Source organism: Nerophis lumbriciformis, linkage group LG19 (genome assembly GCF_033978685.3).
Source record: "Nerophis lumbriciformis linkage group LG19, RoL_Nlum_v2.1, whole genome shotgun sequence".
NCBI classification, from domain to species: Eukaryota; Metazoa; Chordata; class Actinopteri; order Syngnathiformes; family Syngnathidae; genus Nerophis; species Nerophis lumbriciformis.
In genome coordinates this window covers 30,950,935-30,968,338 of record NC_084566.2, presented here as the reverse complement: position 1 = coordinate 30,968,338, position 17,404 = coordinate 30,950,935, and the positions used below count along the sequence as shown (strand labels likewise).

At 40.9% G+C, this 17,404-nt stretch overlaps 1 protein-coding gene across 4 annotated transcripts in view; it reads left to right on the top strand.

Moving 5' to 3' along the window:
* The window catches only part of piezo2b (piezo-type mechanosensitive ion channel component 2b), a 210,226-nt gene that overhangs the window by 171,851 nt on the left and 20,971 nt on the right, over positions 1–17,404 (top strand). For 3 of the 4 annotated variants that reach the window (XM_061978976.1, XM_061978974.1, XM_061978973.1), the window contains exons 33-40: positions 4,491–4,611; positions 4,722–4,790; positions 4,858–5,024; positions 6,777–6,970; positions 8,398–8,571; positions 10,920–11,519; positions 15,208–15,466; positions 17,215–17,394. In XM_061978976.1, coding sequence (XP_061834960.1) covers positions 4,491–4,611; positions 4,722–4,790; positions 4,858–5,024; positions 6,777–6,970; positions 8,398–8,571; positions 10,920–11,519; positions 15,208–15,466; positions 17,215–17,394 — 1,764 coding nt within the window. The remainder of the gene's footprint in view (positions 1–4,490; positions 4,612–4,721; positions 4,791–4,857; positions 5,025–6,776; positions 6,971–8,397; positions 8,572–10,919; positions 11,520–15,207; positions 15,467–17,214; positions 17,395–17,404) is intronic. The other variant, XM_061978975.1, reaches the window with a different exon arrangement.

The window sequence follows — 17,404 nt, the reverse complement described above, 5'->3', positions numbered from 1 at the left end:
TTTTATTTTTCGAATTTTTTTTCGAAATGTTACCCATCACGCAATATCCCTAAAAAAAGCTTCAAAGTGCCTGATTTTAACCATCGTTATATACACCCGTCCATTTTCCTGTGACGTCACATAGTGATGCCAACACAAACAAACATGGCGCATAGAACAGCAAGCTATAGCGACATTAGCTCGGATTCAGACTCGGATTTCAGCGGCTTAAGCGATTCAACAGATTACGCATGTATTGAAACGGATGGTTGTAGTGTGGAGGCAGGTAGCGAAAACGAAATTGAAGAAAAAATTGAAGCTATTGAGCCATATCGGTTTGAACCGTATGCAAGCGAAGCCGACGAAAACGACACAACAGCCAGCGACACGGGAGAAAGCGAGGACGAATTCGGCGATCGCCTTCTAACCAACGATTGGTATGTGTTTGTTTGGCATTAAAGGAAACTAAGAACTATGAACTAGGTTTACAGCATATGAAATACATTTGGCAACAACATGCACTTTGAGAGTGCAGACAGCCCATTTCAGGCGCGCTAAGAACATATATTTTTCCACGATTTCAGCACTCAGGTTAACCATACCTAAATAGACACAAAATACTGCATTACACAAGACTACCTGAATGTACTCGAATGATTGAAAAAAATAAATGTTTTTAAGCTAAATTATTGGTAAACACAGTTTATGTATAATAATTTACATAAAACCGCGAGTAATGAATAAAGTTTTCATCAATTAATATATTCTGTAGACATACCCTCATCCGCTCTCTTTTCCTGAAAGCTGATCTGTCCAGTTTTGGAGTTGATGTCAGCATCTGCTTTGAGTGTCGCAGGATATCCACACATTCTTGCCATCTTTGTCGTAGCATAGCTTTCGTCGGTAAAGTGTGCGGAACAAACGACTGACCATTTCGTCGGCTTTCCCCACACCCTTGTATTTTGAACAAATTTCGTCCAATTTCTTGCCACTCTCGCATCTTTGGGCCACTGGTGCAACTTGAATCCGTCCCTGTTCGTGTTGTTACACCCTCCGACAACACACCGACGAAAGTGAGAAAATGGCGGATTGCTTCCCGATGTGACGTCACATCGCTCCGAGAGCGAATACTAGAAAGGCGTTTAATTCGCCAAAATTCACCCATTTAGAGTTTGGAAATCGGTTAAAAAAATATATGGTCTTTTTTCTGCAACATCAAGGTATATATTGACGCTTACATAGGTCTGGTGATAATGTTCCCCTTTAAAGGCAGGACCTGCAGCCAGACATACAATACTAGCACATAGGTCATGAAAAACATGTTTTTTTGTTATTGTCATTGTAAGAGGGCAAAATCACTTATATCAGAAAATTATTTTAATAAAACATTTAAATTGTTATTATGTCAGGTTTGGGACAGGCGTGACGCGGGTGTGGCCACAGTGTGCACGTGTGATGTTGCTCACATGTGCTCCACTGAATGCTCAGGGAGTTTGTGCGTTTGCTCACACACATGAAAAATTAGAGGGAACATTGGTATATACTAATTCACAGATATTTTATTATAAAAAGGTCAGTAAATGATGTATATATTTGTAAACACCCAGAAGTGGGGAAAGGGGTAGGATTAAATAAGCTTTACTTCTTCCTACTCCTGTAAAGTGAAATTATATGAAACGATGTGGTCAGATCATGTTTAGTTTAGTTATGTTCTGTTAGTTTTGGACTTCCTTAGTTGTTTTGTGCACTTCGGGGGTTTGTTTTAGTCACCATTGTTACTTATGATTTTCACCCGCCTTGTACGCACACCTGTTGCTCATCAGAGACTCTATTTTAAGCCTGCCTTTTCCCGTCACTCGTCGTGGCTTCATTGTTTGCGTTTGCAACAGTTACGTTGGCATTCTGGTTTTCGGGCTCATGATTCCTGTGCTAAAGTTACCTTAGCTTCTAGTATTCCTGTGCTAAGTAAGTTTTTGCTTTAGCTTCTCGTGCGAATGGCACGCTTTCCTTTTGTTTCGTTCCTGTCTGTTGTAATGTGTATGATTTATGAGAAGTAAATCATCTCCTACCTGCACGCTTTCGTCCGGAGCCGTCAAGTTTTGCGTCCCGGGAGAACGGGACGCTGCACCCCACCGTGACAAATGACTGAGCTACGTGGCGCCATTTCTTGTGATGTCCCACGGGGCATTTCTTGTCGGGATTCGTTACCAGGGATTCAAATAAAGAACCAACTCCTTTTCTTTACTATAGTGGTCTCGATAACGGGTGCCGGTTCTCAAAAAGGGATTCAAGTCCGAGGACTCGGTTCTTTTCTTATCGAACAACCGGGAAAATCGGTTTCGAGCATCATCCCTATTTATAACCAAACACCACTTCTCTGATGTATGACTAACAGACTTAACTAACCTTCTCCACCTGTGTCTCCTCCCCGCTCGTATCTTCTCTCCACATGCTTCCTGTTGTCTCTCTTCCCAACCATCTGTAATTGTCTTCCCCGTACCTCTCTTTTGAATCCTTTCTTGCCATCTATCCAATCCACCTGTGGCATCTTCCCTTCACTTGTCTCTGCCTGTGTTCTCTACCCACCTGTATTTCCTCCAATACCACATTTATTCTTCATCCACATATGTTCAAACCACCTTTGCTTTGTCTTCACTGATTGTCTTTTCCCAATGTGTACGCTTTCCATGCCATTTTTCCTTACACCTGTATTCCCTACCCAACTATTCTAACGTTTGCCCTGTCCTGTTCCTGTATCTCCTCTGCAATGGTGTCCTGTTATCTACCCCTGTGTCCGAATTGCGTTTCATCTTCCATCTGTATCCTCTTCCCAACTGCTCCCGCTCTTCGCCTAAATTGTCTTCCTAACTGTGTGCCCCCTCCACCTGTTTCCTCTCTTTCCTTCTTCTCTACACCTGTGTGCTCCCTCCTGTATAGCGAGCTATCGGGAAGTTTGTGTCAGCAGTTCTGGCTTTGCCCAAGTCTGTCATAAAGCTGCCAAAAACTGTGCTTCAGTATGTAATGAAGGCAGGCAAGGTAAACACCGGCTAAAGTAACACACCTTTCCTTCTTTGTGCATGACAACAAACAAAGTGCCTGTTGATTGTTCCAACCATGAAATGTTGCTGATGACTGCACTGTGAAAATGTCTCTGTGGCCTCGAAGCAAATTTAATGAGGAAATTAGTGCAGTTTTGACCCTTGTATGCTTGCTTGAGATTGTAGTGTGATTTAATGTGCTGGAAAGTGTTGCATGAGTACAGATGAAGGGTTTGTAATAGATATGTCCAATTAATGCTTTAAAATGTAATATCGGAAATTATCGGGATCGGTTTCAAAAAGTAAAATGTATGACTTTTTAAAACGCCGCTGTGTACACGGACGTAGGGAGAAGTACAGAGCGCCAATTAACCTTAAAGGCAGTGCCTTTGCGTGCCGGCCCATTCACTTAATATCTACGGCATTATGCAACAGCCATACAGGTCGCACTGAGGGTGGCCGTATAAACAACTTTAACACTGTTACAAATTTGCGCCACACTGTGAACCCACACCAAACAAGAATGACAAACACATTTTGGTAGAACATCTGCACCGTAACACAACATAAACACAACAGAACAAATATCCAGAAACCCTTGCAGCACTAACTCTTCCAGGACGCTACAATATACACCCACCGCTACCCCCTACCCCCCCACCTCAACACCTATTCTGGACTGAAGCTGTGTGCCTTCATTGTTTTTGTAGCGGTTGTTTTGAGGCATGTTTAAAAGAAATAAAAAATAATGCACTTTGTGAAAGTCAAAGTATAGTATTTCCTATAGTTGTAGTGGCTATCAGGATTATCTCAGGGAGAGCATGTCCCAAATTCCAAGCTGTTTTGAGGCATGTTAAAAAAAATAATGCACTTTGTGACTTCAATGATAAATATGGCAGTGCCATTTGGCACTTTTTTCCATAACTGGAGTTGAAGTTGTTCTCTTATTTTGGAAAACCTTGTTTTTGATTGATTGATTGATTGAAACTTGTATTAGTAGATTGCACAGTACAGTACGTATTCCGTACAATTGACCACTAAATGGTAACACCCAAATAAGTTTTTCAACTTGTTTAAGTCGGGGTCTATGTTAATCAATTCATGGTAAAGTTTAATTGTTTAATGCATCCAGCGGGGCATCACAACACAATTAGGCATAATAATGTGTTAATTCCACGACTGTATATATCGGTATCGGTTGATATCGGAATTGGTAATTAAGAGTTGGACAATATCGGATATCGGCAAAAAAGCCATTATCGGACATCTCTAGTTTGTAATGCATGCTACTCACTGGGACTAGTTTCCATGTGTCTTTTCTGCGTATTCCTTTAAGAACTGATTACAGAATTCCCTGATTTTGGAGGAAATTGCAGCTCATAAGTGGATGAGAATGATGAGCTCTGTGCTTTTGCAGTCACTGTGTGTTTAAACTTGAGCGATTGTTTCATTTGCACCAATCTTAAACTGCAGTTCCTCTACCACACCTGGATCACCAACCCTAAAGCTGCCCTGAAGGCGCGAGGCAAGGAGAAACGCAAATTTTGGAAGCGATACACAAAGGGAATCCGACGAAAGAAAGGCAAAAAACAAAGTAAGCAGTACACAAATGAAGCAAACGGGACTAAAGTATGAGTAACTTCAACAGTCCATGTCTGTACTTAAATACAAGGATAGTTTAAAGACATCTATTGTGTCATTCAGCAGCTCATGTGGGCATCGAGGTGGGCGAGCTGTCAGACAGCCAAGACGAAAAGAAGAACTCTGGTCCAGGTTAGCGTCTTGGTACTCATTCTGTCTCTCCTCGTGTGTTGTAATGTGATGTAACGTAACCTTCCAGACAACATCATCAAGCGAGTGTTCAACATTATCAAGTTCACATGGGTGCTCCTGCAGACCACCGTGGACAGCTTCACCAAGTGGATGAACGATGTGTGCAGGGAGTACATCGACATCTCCACCGTGCTGCGCATCGAGCGCTGCATGCTCACCAGGGAGGTCAAGAAGGTGCGCAGGGAAAACGCCATCGTAGCTTTTACTGTCTTATAGTGAAACATGCGGTTTAAGTAACTAAATTTAAGTTTCCTGTTCTGTAAGGAGCTTCCGGTACATTTTCATGGTTTATACCAGAGGTTGTTTATTTTTATCTTTTGTATATATTTGATCTATACATGTGTGTCTACAAACCCCGTTTCCATGTGAGTTGGGAAATTGTGTTAGATGTAAATATAAACGGAATACAATGATTTGCAAATCCTTTTCAACCCATATTCAATTGAATGCACTACAAAGACAAGATATTTGATGTTCAAACTCATAAACTTTATTTTTTTTTTGCAAATAATAATTAACTTAGAATTTAATGGCTGCAACACGTGCCAAAGTAGTTGGAAATGGGCATGTTCACCACTGTGTTACACCACCTTTTCTTTTAACAACACTCAATAAACGATTGGGAACTGAGGAAACTGATTGTTGAAGTTTTGAAAGTGAAATTCTTTCCCATTCTTGTTTTATGTAGAGCTTCAGTCGTTCAAAAGTCCGGGGTCTCCGCTGTCGTATTTTACGTTTCATAATGCGCCACACATTTTCGATGGGAGACATGTCTGGACTGCTGGCGGGCCAGGAAAGTACCCGCACTCTTTTTTTACGAAGCCACGCTGTTGTAACACGTGCTGAATGTGGCTTGGCATTGTCTTGCTGAAACAAGCAGGGGCGTCCATGAAAAAGACGGCGCTTAGATGGCAGCATATGTTGTTCCAAAACCTGTATGTACCTTCCAGCATTAATGGTGCCTTCACAGATGTGTAAGTTACCCATGCCTTGGGCACTAATGCACCCCCATACCATCACAGATGCTGGCTTTTGAACTTTGCGTCGATAACAGTCTGTATGGTTCGCTTCCCCTTTAGTCCGGATGACACAATGTCGAATATTTCCAAAAACAATTTGAAATGTGGACTCGTCAGACCACAGAACACTTTTCCACTTTGCATGAGTCCATCTTAGATGATCTCGGGCCCAGAGAAGCCGGCAGCGTTTCTGGATGTTGTTGATAAATGGCTTTCGCTTTGCATAGTAGAGCTTTAACTTGCACTTACAGATGTAGCGACGAACTGTATTTCGTGACAGTGGTTTTCTGAAGTGTTCCTGAGCCCATGTGGTGATATCCTTTAGAGATTGATGTCGGTTTTTGATACAGTGCCGTCTGAGGGATCGAAGGTCACGGTCATTCAATGTTGGTTTCCGGCCGTGCCGCTTACGTGGAGTAATTTCTCCAGATTCTCTGAACCTTTTGATGATATTATGGACCGTCAATGTTGAAATCCCTAAATTTCTTGCAATTGCACTTTGAGAAACGTTGTTCTTAAACTGTTTGACTATTTGCTCACGCAGTTGTGGACAAAGGGGTGTACCTCGCCCCATCCTTTCTTGTGAAAGACTGAGCATTTTTTGGGAAGCTGTTTTTATACCCAATCATGGCACCCACCTGTTCCCAATTAGCCTGCACACCTGTGGGATGTTCCAAATAAGTGTTTAATGAGCATTCCTCAACTTTATCAGTATTTATTGCCACCTTTCCCAACTTCTTTGTCACGTGTTGCTGGCATCAAATTCTAAAGTTAATGATTATTTGCAAAAAAAAAAATGTTTATCAGTTTGAACATCAAATATGTTGTCTTTGTAGCATATTCAACTGAATATGGGTTGAAAATGATTTGCAAATCATATATCTAATAACCACCACATCTCTGTCAGGGCAATGTGCCGTCACGGGAGAGCATCCACGTCTACTACCAGAAGGCCATGAGGCTCAACATGTCGCGGCAGGCCAGCATGGACCTGCTCAGTGAGGACGAGTCAACCGGGGGTTCTTCGAGGCGCCGTCGAAGACGGAGGGGCTACCCTATGGAGAGCCAGGCTTCCTCGGCCTCCAGGGACAGCATATCAAGGTAAGACAAAACAAAAACACACACACAAAACATCGGAATGTTCGAGTTATACTCGCACTGTCTACTTCGTCACTTATACCTGCACAATTGCAAGAGCTGCCTTAATTTTCAAATATCGTTATTCTCACTTTTCTTATTTTTTAACAAAATGTTTATGATGCGGTCCCTTCCAAGGTTTCCCAATGTTATCCCATTGGGTTGAGTTATTTTCTTGCCCTGATGTGGGATCTGAGCCGATGTCGTTGTGGCTTGTGCAGCCCTTTGAGATACTCGTGATTTAGGGCTACATAAGTAAACATTGATTGATTGATACTGGTTGCCGTCAATTAAGTGGACGTTTTTGGCCATTAGAGTCCACTTTAATTGGAGCCAAGTGGGGCAGTGACCCTCCAGATCTAGGAGATGGAGCTGTGCTGAAAAAAAAAAGTTCCTGTATGCAGAACTGCCACCTACAGGACTGCAATTCACGTCAGGATATTTCAGAGAAACAGAAATGCCTTGGCAGAGGTCTTCTGAGCTAACCCTTGTGTGGTGTTCGGGTCTGTTGGACCCGTTTTCATTTTTTTATTCAAAGAAAAATGTTACAATTAATTAATTTTTCAAACTGAGACTCACTGACTTTCGCTCATTTTCTGTGAAGAACATACATCAGAATACATATTTAATGACCACACACCATACACCCCCCCTACACATTTCTATTACATATAAGATGTCCGGGTCCACTGGACCCGGGGCTAATAGAAGTGTGGAAATTGATGTTCTGTGTACCACACGCACCCACCCACCCACACACACACACGCAAACACACACACAGCAGGCCTAGACAGGAGGAGGACAGGGTGTAGGTACACAGAACATAAGAGGGTCAAATGTGCGAGAAAATGAGAGCAGACAGTGTTGACAAACGATGTTGCAACCTTGTGTGGGAACCGCAGGTGCAGAAACACAAAAGAAGAATCCCTGTGGGATGCAGAAACTGGCAGAGAAATTTTCCGTGCAACGTTCATATTGTTGTTACTCAGCCAGCGTTTGTGGGTCTGATGGACCCGTTGCATTTACCTTATCCCAATAAACATCTGTTCAGTATTTTAACATAAAAGTGTTTGATTGTGAGGCATTAAAAGCCACAAAATGCAACGGGTCCATCAGACCCACAAATGCTGGCTGAGTAACAACAATATGAACATTACACAAGGGTTAAACTCTAGTTACCTTTTGTAAAGACAGCTCTTCTTGAATCTCATTAGGTTGTGCATGTGTACCTAATGTTGTGGCCAAAATTAGTACTAGAGTCCATTATCATGTTTTGTTGCGTCACATTTTTGCTTATAAAATGTTCACCTTTCATTAATGACACATCCCAAGTCATCTGTCTTATGTTGTTTAACATTCCATCTCATCCCGCTGCTGCCATCTCTCTCAGCGCCTACACAGAGGCCACCACATTGTTTTCACGTCAGTCCACCCTGGAGGACCTGGACGGGATGCCAGAGTGCATCCCCAAAACCAGCGAGCGTGCCAGGCCAAAGCTGCGTAAGATGTACGGCATGGACATGTCCAACTCGTCCATGGACAGCTGCAGCAGCTTTGTGTCCAGGTGCTGGGGATGCTACACACGCACACACATACACCTGTGTCACATCCATCTTATCACGTGTGTGTGTTCCACTTCATCATGTATTGCTTACCTTTGCTGAGGTGTGTGATCAGAGCGACACAAGAACAACTTTGTGGATTTTTTACATTTATTTTGCACTATAGGTGTCTTTGTGATAATTTTTCCATTAAATAATGCATGGATCTTAATGCTTTTCAATATATGGGTATTGTTCTACAGTGGCCGACGGGCAAACACACAACAAGGTTCAAACGCTTCCATCCAAAACCAAAAACACACAAACATCAAATTAATGCATCAGGAAAATTCTTCAAACATTTTAACACAAACGTCCTTTTTATTCGGACACACGCAAAAACTTAAATGAATAAATACTAGAGATGTCCGATAATGGCTTTTTTGCCGATATTCCTATATTGTCCAACTCTTAATTACCGATTCCGATATCAACCGATACCGATATATACAGTCGTGGAATTAACACATTATTATGCCTAATTTTGTTGTGATGCCTCGCATTAAACACACTGTACTAAGCTGTCAGCTGTAAAGCGCGGATATTTTGTACAGCACTTTGTGTTTGCCACTTGCCTGTGCATGAAAAATGCTATATAAATAAAGTTTGATTTGATTTAATAATAAAGGAATGTAATTAGGCACTTGAAGGGGAACTGCAGTTTTTTTGTTCGTTCACAATCATTATGACACATGACGACGGATGGATTTTTTTTTTTAATGCATTCCAAATATTAAATAGACGTAAATAAAAGTCCACTTAAAGTGGAGCCAATGGGAGGTCCTCTATTGCGCCCATAAAATCCAATAAATAACCATTGAAGAAGTGCCAACAATACTCCATTTGTATAGAGATGTCCGATAATGGCTTTTTTTTCCCGATATCCGATATTCCGATATTGTCCAACTCTTAATTACCGATTCCGATATCAACTGATACCGATATATACAGTCGTGGAATTAACACATTATTATGCCTAATTTTGTTGTGATGCCCCGCTGGATGCATTAAACAATGTAACAAGGTCTTCCAAAATAAATTAATTCATTCATTTTTATTTATCTCCTTCATTGATGTGCATCTTTGATCGATACACAATTATACCACAATTACTCAATTATACATTTACACACCAATGCCTGAGAAGGAGCAGGATGAAGAAAAATCTTATATTTTCCAGCCCCCTTCAACATAATACGTAGTCTTACTTAATGATATCATATAAACCAACAATTACATCCAAATATAACGAAAACAAACAAAAAAACACAAGTGCAAAACTTCATGAAGTACAAACTGAACAAAAAAAACAAAAGTAATATACCCCTCACGAGATGATACAAAACAAATACAAAACCAGACAAAAAATAAGTAAAATAATAAATATAAAGCAAAATGTAAACACTTATGGCTGTCCATATGATCTTATTGTTCTGTCTTTATATATTTTTTTCAATTGGAATATATTTTTACAATCTTTTATCTCATTGTAAAGAGAATTCCATAGTCAAATCAACTCAAGTTATGGAAAAAAATGCCAACATGGCACTGACATATTTATTATTGAAGTCACAAAGTTCTTTTTTTTTTTTAACATGCCTCAAAACAGCAGCTTGGAATTTGGGACATGCTCTCCCTGAGAGAGCATGAGGAGGTTGAGGTGGGCGGAGTCGGGAGGGGGGGCGTTGTTGAGGAGGGGGGGTAGGGGGTAGCGGCGGGTGTATATTGTAGCGTCCTGGAAGAGTTAGTGCTGCAAGGGGTTCTGGGTATTTGTTCTGTTGTGTTTATGTTGTGTTACGGTGCGGATGTTCTCCCGAAATGTGTTTGCCATTCTTGTTTGGTGTGGGTTCACAGTGAGGCGCATATTTGTAACAGTGTTAAAGTTGTTTACATGGCCACCCTCAGTGTGACCTGCATGGCTGTTGACCAAGTATGTCTGGCATTCACTTGTGTGTGTCAAAAGCCGTAGATATTATGTGATTGGGCCGGCACGCAAAGGCAGTGCCTTTAAGGTTTATTGGCGCGGCGTTTTAAAAAGTCATAAATTTTACTTTTTGAAACCGATACCGATCATTTCGGATATTACATTTTAAAAACATTTATCGGCCGATAATATCGGGAGTCCAATATTAACGGACATCTCTAATAAATATCCATCTCCTTAGCAGATGTAACACCCTTCATCACTGTTTTTTTATCTTCATCCGAAGCAATGCTTGCCTTTTTAATCAAACAGTACATCAAACCAATGTTTTCAATAAGATAACTAAAAGTGTTGTCCAGCCTCATTATGTGTTGTGCTGTATTCCAGACAGGGCACCACAGAAACAATAGAAGAAGAGGTGGAGGACGAGCGAGCGCAACGCAAGGACGAGCTACACATTCCTTGGAAATCCCAGCAGCTCGATGAGTCCGAGGAGGAAGGCGGAGCTAGCAGTATAGGGGGATCCAGGGAGGAGGAGCAGGATAAGGGGAGTGATTGCCAAGAGATGCCTGACGTTGAAGGACAGGAAGCACAGAATGAGGAGAGAAATGTTCTCTCGGAGTCTTTTAACCAAGAAGAAGGCCCCTCCCACACACTACAAGAAGCGGAATCCACCGGTTCTGCTGAGGAGAAGGACATAATTAGCGAGAGTGATGGCGGAGAGGTCCAGCAGGACTTGGTGCAAACCCCACCAGGGATCCCCTGCACCCCGGACACGGACGCCTCCAAAACATCTGAGGCCGACGTGCCGCCCAGCTACAGCAAAGCGGTCAGCTTCGACCGGCTGGACATCAGTGACGAGAGTGACGAGGAAAGGGGACAGCGGTGCATGATGATGACCTCAGACAGCCGCTCGGACAGCAGGTCCGACATCCTGCTGCCCTCCATGACCACTGAGCTGACTGCCAGCGAACTGCTGCTCACCAAGTAAGTCCACTAAACACTCAGCCTACTACAATTCGACCACATGAGAAACACATTTGCAAACTGTCAAGCACGTGACGAGGCCACAAGGGGCGCTATAACATCCAAACTTGAGGGTTCCTGTTTCGAATTCAGTGTCCTCAATTTTAGTCACTGTCGTTGTGTCCTTAGGCAGGACACTATGGCCATACATACTTGCCAACCCGGGAGACTCCCGAATTTCAGTGCCCCTCCCGAAAATCTCCCGGGGCAACCATTCTCCCGAATTTCTCCCAATTTCCACCCGGACAACAATATTGGGGGCGTGCCTTAAACACACTGCCTTTAACGTCCTCTCTCACCTGAAACCTTCACCCCTTAACAGCCGCATGCTGTCCAGGGGTCCGCTTTTCCTCCACATAAACAGCGTACCAGCCCAGTCATATAATATTGTAGCATTGGACGGGTTTAACAATGGTCTTTACTCGAAGATGCCAAGAACTGGAGACACGTTGTATGATAGTTTCACTGGTTTAGTGATAACGCAATGCATACTTGTTCAACAGCCATACAGTTCACACTGAGGGTGGCCGTATAAACAACTTTAACACTGTTACAAATATGCGCCACACTGTGAACCCACATCAAACAAGAATGACAAACGCATTTCGGGAGAATGGGTTGTACTTGTATAGCGCTTTTCTACCTTCAAGGTACTCAAAGCGCTTTGACACTACTTCCACATTTACCCATTCACACACACATTCACACACTGATGGAGGGAGCTGCCATGGGAGAACATCCGCACCTAAACACAACAGAACAAATACCCAGAATCCCTTGCAGCACTAAGTCTTCCGGGATGCTACAATAACATGTACGGCTTTTGGACACACTTTAAATATTCCGTTGAGAATATAGAACATTACACACGGCGCTCAAAAATCTGTTTATAATGTTTTAGTACGACTTTGGTAAGCTATGAAGCCCCACCGCTTGATGGATTTCCCAAAGCATTACGGCTACTGTAATTTTTTTTTTTTACATTTCCCGCAGTGCGTTGCCAATATCCATATTGAAGGGCGAAAGTTAGTGAAACGCTAATTGTCTCCAATAATGTATCCAATATTATTCATAATTTATCCAATATTATTCATAATGCCGACAATGTGTGACATTGTCAGCTGCCACAATCTTAGCATATTTCTGGACAAACGGAAGCAGCTGAAAAGAAAAGTTTAACGGCGCGGACGGTCATGGATTGCTACAATTAACCGAGATGTGACGTGCTGACGACTTTGTGTTTGTTCGAACATCTCAGGTAAAAAAATGCGTAAGTAAAAAACGATCTAAAATACAAACCCCGTTTCCATATGAGTTGGGAAATTGTGTTGGATGTGAATATAAACGGAATACAATGATTTGCAAATCATTTTCTACCCATATTCAATTGAATGCACTACAAAGACAAGATATTTGATGTTCAAACTCATAAACTTTATTTTTTATTTTTTTGCAAATAATAATTAACTTAGAATTTCATGGCTGCAACACGTGTCAAAGTAGTTGGGAAAGGGCAAGTTCACCACTGTGTTACATGGCCTTTCCTTTTAACAACACTCAGTAAACGTTTGGGAATTGAGGAGACACATTTTTTATGCTTCTCAGGTGGAATTCTTTCCCATTCTTGCTTGATGTACAGCTTAAGTTGTTCAACAGTCCGGGGGTCTCCGTTGTGGTATTTTAGGCTTCATAATGTGCCACACATTTTCAATGGGAGACAGGTCTGGACTACAGGCAGGCCAGTGTAGTACCCGCACTCTTTTACTATGAAGCCACGTTGATGTAACACGTGGCTTGGCATTGTCTTGCTGAAATAAGCAGGGGCGTCCATGGTAACCTTGCTTGGATGGCAACAAATGTTGCTCCAAAACCTGTATGTACCTTTCAGCATTAATGGCGCCTTCACAGATGTGTACGTTACCCATGTCTTGGGCACTAACACACCCCCATACCATCACAGATGCTGGCTTTTCAACTTTGCGCCTATAACAATCCGGATGGTTCTTTTCCTCTTTGGTCCGGAGGACACGACATCCACAGTTTCCAAAAACAATTTGAAATGTGGACTCGTCAGACAGACCACAGAACACTTTTCCACTTTGTATCAGTCCATCTTAGATGAGCTCAGGCCCAGCAAAGCCGACGGCGTTTCTGGGTGTTGTTGATAAACGGATTTCGCCTTGCATAGGAGAGTTTTAACTTGCACTTACAGATGTAGCGATCAACTGTAGTTACTGACAGTGGGTTTCTGAAGTGTTCCTGAGCCCATGTGGTGATATCCTTTACACACTGATGTCGCTTGTTGATGCAGTACAGCCTGAGGGATCGAAAGTCACGGGCTTAGCTGCTTACGTGCAGTGATTTCTCCAGATTCTCTGAACCCTTTGATGATATTACGGACCGTAGATGGTGAAATCCCTAAATTCCTTGCAATAGCTGGTTGAGAAAGGTTTTTCTTAAACTGTTCAACAATTTGCTCACGCATTTGTTGACAAAGTGGTGACCCTCGCCCCATCCTTGTTTGTGAATGACTGAGCATTTCATGGAATCTACTTTTATACCCAATCATGGCACCCACCTGTTCCCAATTTTCCTGTTCACCTGTGGGATGTTCCAAATAAGTGTTTGATGAGCATTCCTCAACTTTATCAGTATTTATTGCCACCTTTCCCAACTTTTTTGTCTCGTGTTGCTGGCATCAAATTCTAAAGTTAATGATTATTTGCAAAAAAAAAATGTTTATCAGTTTGAACATCAAATATGTTGTCTTTGTAGCATATTCAACTGAATATGGGTTGAAAATGATTTGCAAATCATTGTATTCCGTTTATATTTACATCTAACACAATTTCCCAACTCATATGGAAACGGGGTTTGTAGGTTATAGATAAACCTATGGATAACGGAGACATATATAATAGTCTCCTTTTCAGGTGAGAGACGAAGCTAAAGGCAGTGCCTTTAAGGCACGCCCCCAATATAGTTGTCCGGCTGGAAATCGGGAGATTTTCGGGAGAATGGTTGTCCCGGGAGATTTTCGGGAGAGGCACTGAAATTCGGGAGTCTCCCGGAAAATTCGGGAGGGTTGGCAAGTATGCCTGAAGCAATGTTCAGAAAGCGACTTGAAAATGGTCTCTAAAACATAATCAATGCAACGTTTTGACCAAATAACCACCATTACATGTTATGTAGACCACAAGGAATTGTTTTAAATTTAAGAATTAAATCTCAATTTGAATATGAATATATCTTAAATACGCCTTTTGTATGAAAATAGGCCAGCTAATCGGCAGCGCGCCTTATAATCCGGTGCACCCTATGGTCTGAAAAATTACGGTACATGTAAATGTGACAATAAAGATCTTCCCCTTCTTTAGCCAATCAAGAAGTTCACTGCAGCTCTATCCGCTGTATCTGGTGGGTCACTACACCCCTTGAAATAGAACAAAAACAATCCTCAATCTGAATCTTAATCGAGATGTCTATCAAAAATATTTCTACGCACTCGCCAACACATTTTGGATCAAATTGGTTATAAAAACACTCAACTTTGCAGTAGCAGCAAGTGTGACTATGATAAAGTAGTGGACGTCGATCAGTACCCTGAGGTACACCACTTTTGAGCATTCTCCCACTTCTGCCTTCCAAGGATGTTTTATGACGAGGAGCTGGACCATTCAGAAACGTTCTACAAAAGTCAGCCGCTGGTTCTGCAACTATGCTACGCGCTCTACAACGTGCTGGTGGCGCACTCGGAGATGGTGTGCTACCTGGTCATCATCATCAACAACATGGTGTCGGCCAATTTTGCCACCTTGGTTCTTCCCGTTACCATCTTCCTGTGGGCCATGCTGTCTGTGCCGCGCCCCAGCAAGCGCTACTGGATGACCGCCATCGTCTACACTGAGGTAGAGTGGACTGGTCTCAGAAACTAGTAACTTCCTGTCTACAGATTTTGTCAGTCTGTATTTCATATGGTTTAGTATTTATGTTGTAACTTTCAAGTATCATGTTGCTGTCAAACCATATTTGGTTTAAATGCACATTAGTGACTGTAATGGTTTATGTTCTTGTGAACACGTTACATTAAAGCAGGGTTCTTAAAGAGGAACTGCACTTTTTTTTCGGAATTTCATCATTCACAATCCCTATCTGTGTGTGTGTGTGTGTGTGTGTGTGTGTGTGTGTGTGTGTGTGTGTGTGTGTGTGTGTGTGTGTGTGTGTGTGTGTGTGTGTGTGTGTGTGTGTGTGTGTGTGTGTGTATATATATATAAGGATATATATGTATATGTATTTATGTATGTATATGTATATATGTATGTGTATATATATGTATGTATATATACGTATATATATATGTATGTGTATATATATGTATATATATGCATATATATGTATGTGTATATATATGTGTATTTATCTGTATGTATATATATATATATATATATATATATATATGTATGTAATTATATATGTATATATATATTTATGTATGTGTATATATATATGTGTATTTATCTGTATGTATATATATATGTATGTAATTATATATGTATATATATATGTATGTGTATGTATGTATATATATATATATATGTATGTAATTATATATGTATATATATATTTATGTATGTGTATATATATATGTGTATTTATCTGTATGTATGTATATATATATATGTATGTAATTATATATGTATGTATATATATATATATATATATATATATATATACACACACACACATATATATATACATATACATGTATATGCATGTACATATATATATATATATATATATGTATATGCATGTATATATATATATGTATATGTATATACTGTATATATATATATATATATATATATATATGTATATGTATGTACTGTATATATATATATATATATATATATATATATAAAGCATAGTTGACGCGGGGGTAGATTTTGCTTTGGTTTTTGCCTGAGACCAGGTCTCTTGGGTTGGTCTATACAGCAATATAGGTAAATACAGTGGAACCTCGATTTACAAACTTATTGGTTATGGGACAGGGTTCATATATCGATAAGTTTGTATAGTGAAGCTAATTTTTCCATAAGAAACAATGTAAATGTGAATAAAAGGGTCCAGCCTCACAAATGATCAAAAATCCTAAACTTTAATAACCATGTTGCTACAATAATAAACATTTTAAAAAGTAAGATCCACTTATAGTACAAAGGAGCTGCTCACGAGAAGAGAGAAAGGACATACAGAGGGGCAGAAGGGTTGGGAGGTAGTGTCTTCTTCTCCACTGTGAAATAAGTCTGCTTTGGTATCTTTTTCCAAAAATGTCTGTTCTCATCACAATTAAAAACTTGCTGTGGTACGAAGCCGGCTTCCTCAATCTCTTCAATACGAGCAAGCATAAATTGGCTGCACAAAATGAATGAATAAAGCGTTCGCACACAGAGACATGGACCTGCACACAAATGACTATTTGGCACATTCTAAACCTTTGTAAACCAAAGAGTTCGCAAGCAGAGGAGTTTTTTTAATCAATTTTCCACTGTAAATAAATAAAGAGAGTTGACAGAAACATTGTTTAGTAATAAGTACACAGTGTGTAATATTTAATGATAAAAAAAAACATTTTATGTCCTAATCTTACGCTCCTTAGGTCACCATCGTCATCAAGTACTTCTTCCAGTTTGGTTTCTTCCCCTTCAACCAGAACAAAATAGGCAAGGACAAACCCTACCACCCTCCCAACATCATCGGCGTTGAGAAAAAGGACGGTTACGTCCACTACGACCTGGTCCAGTTACTGGCGCTCTTCTTCCATAGATCCATCTTGAAGGTATTCTTGC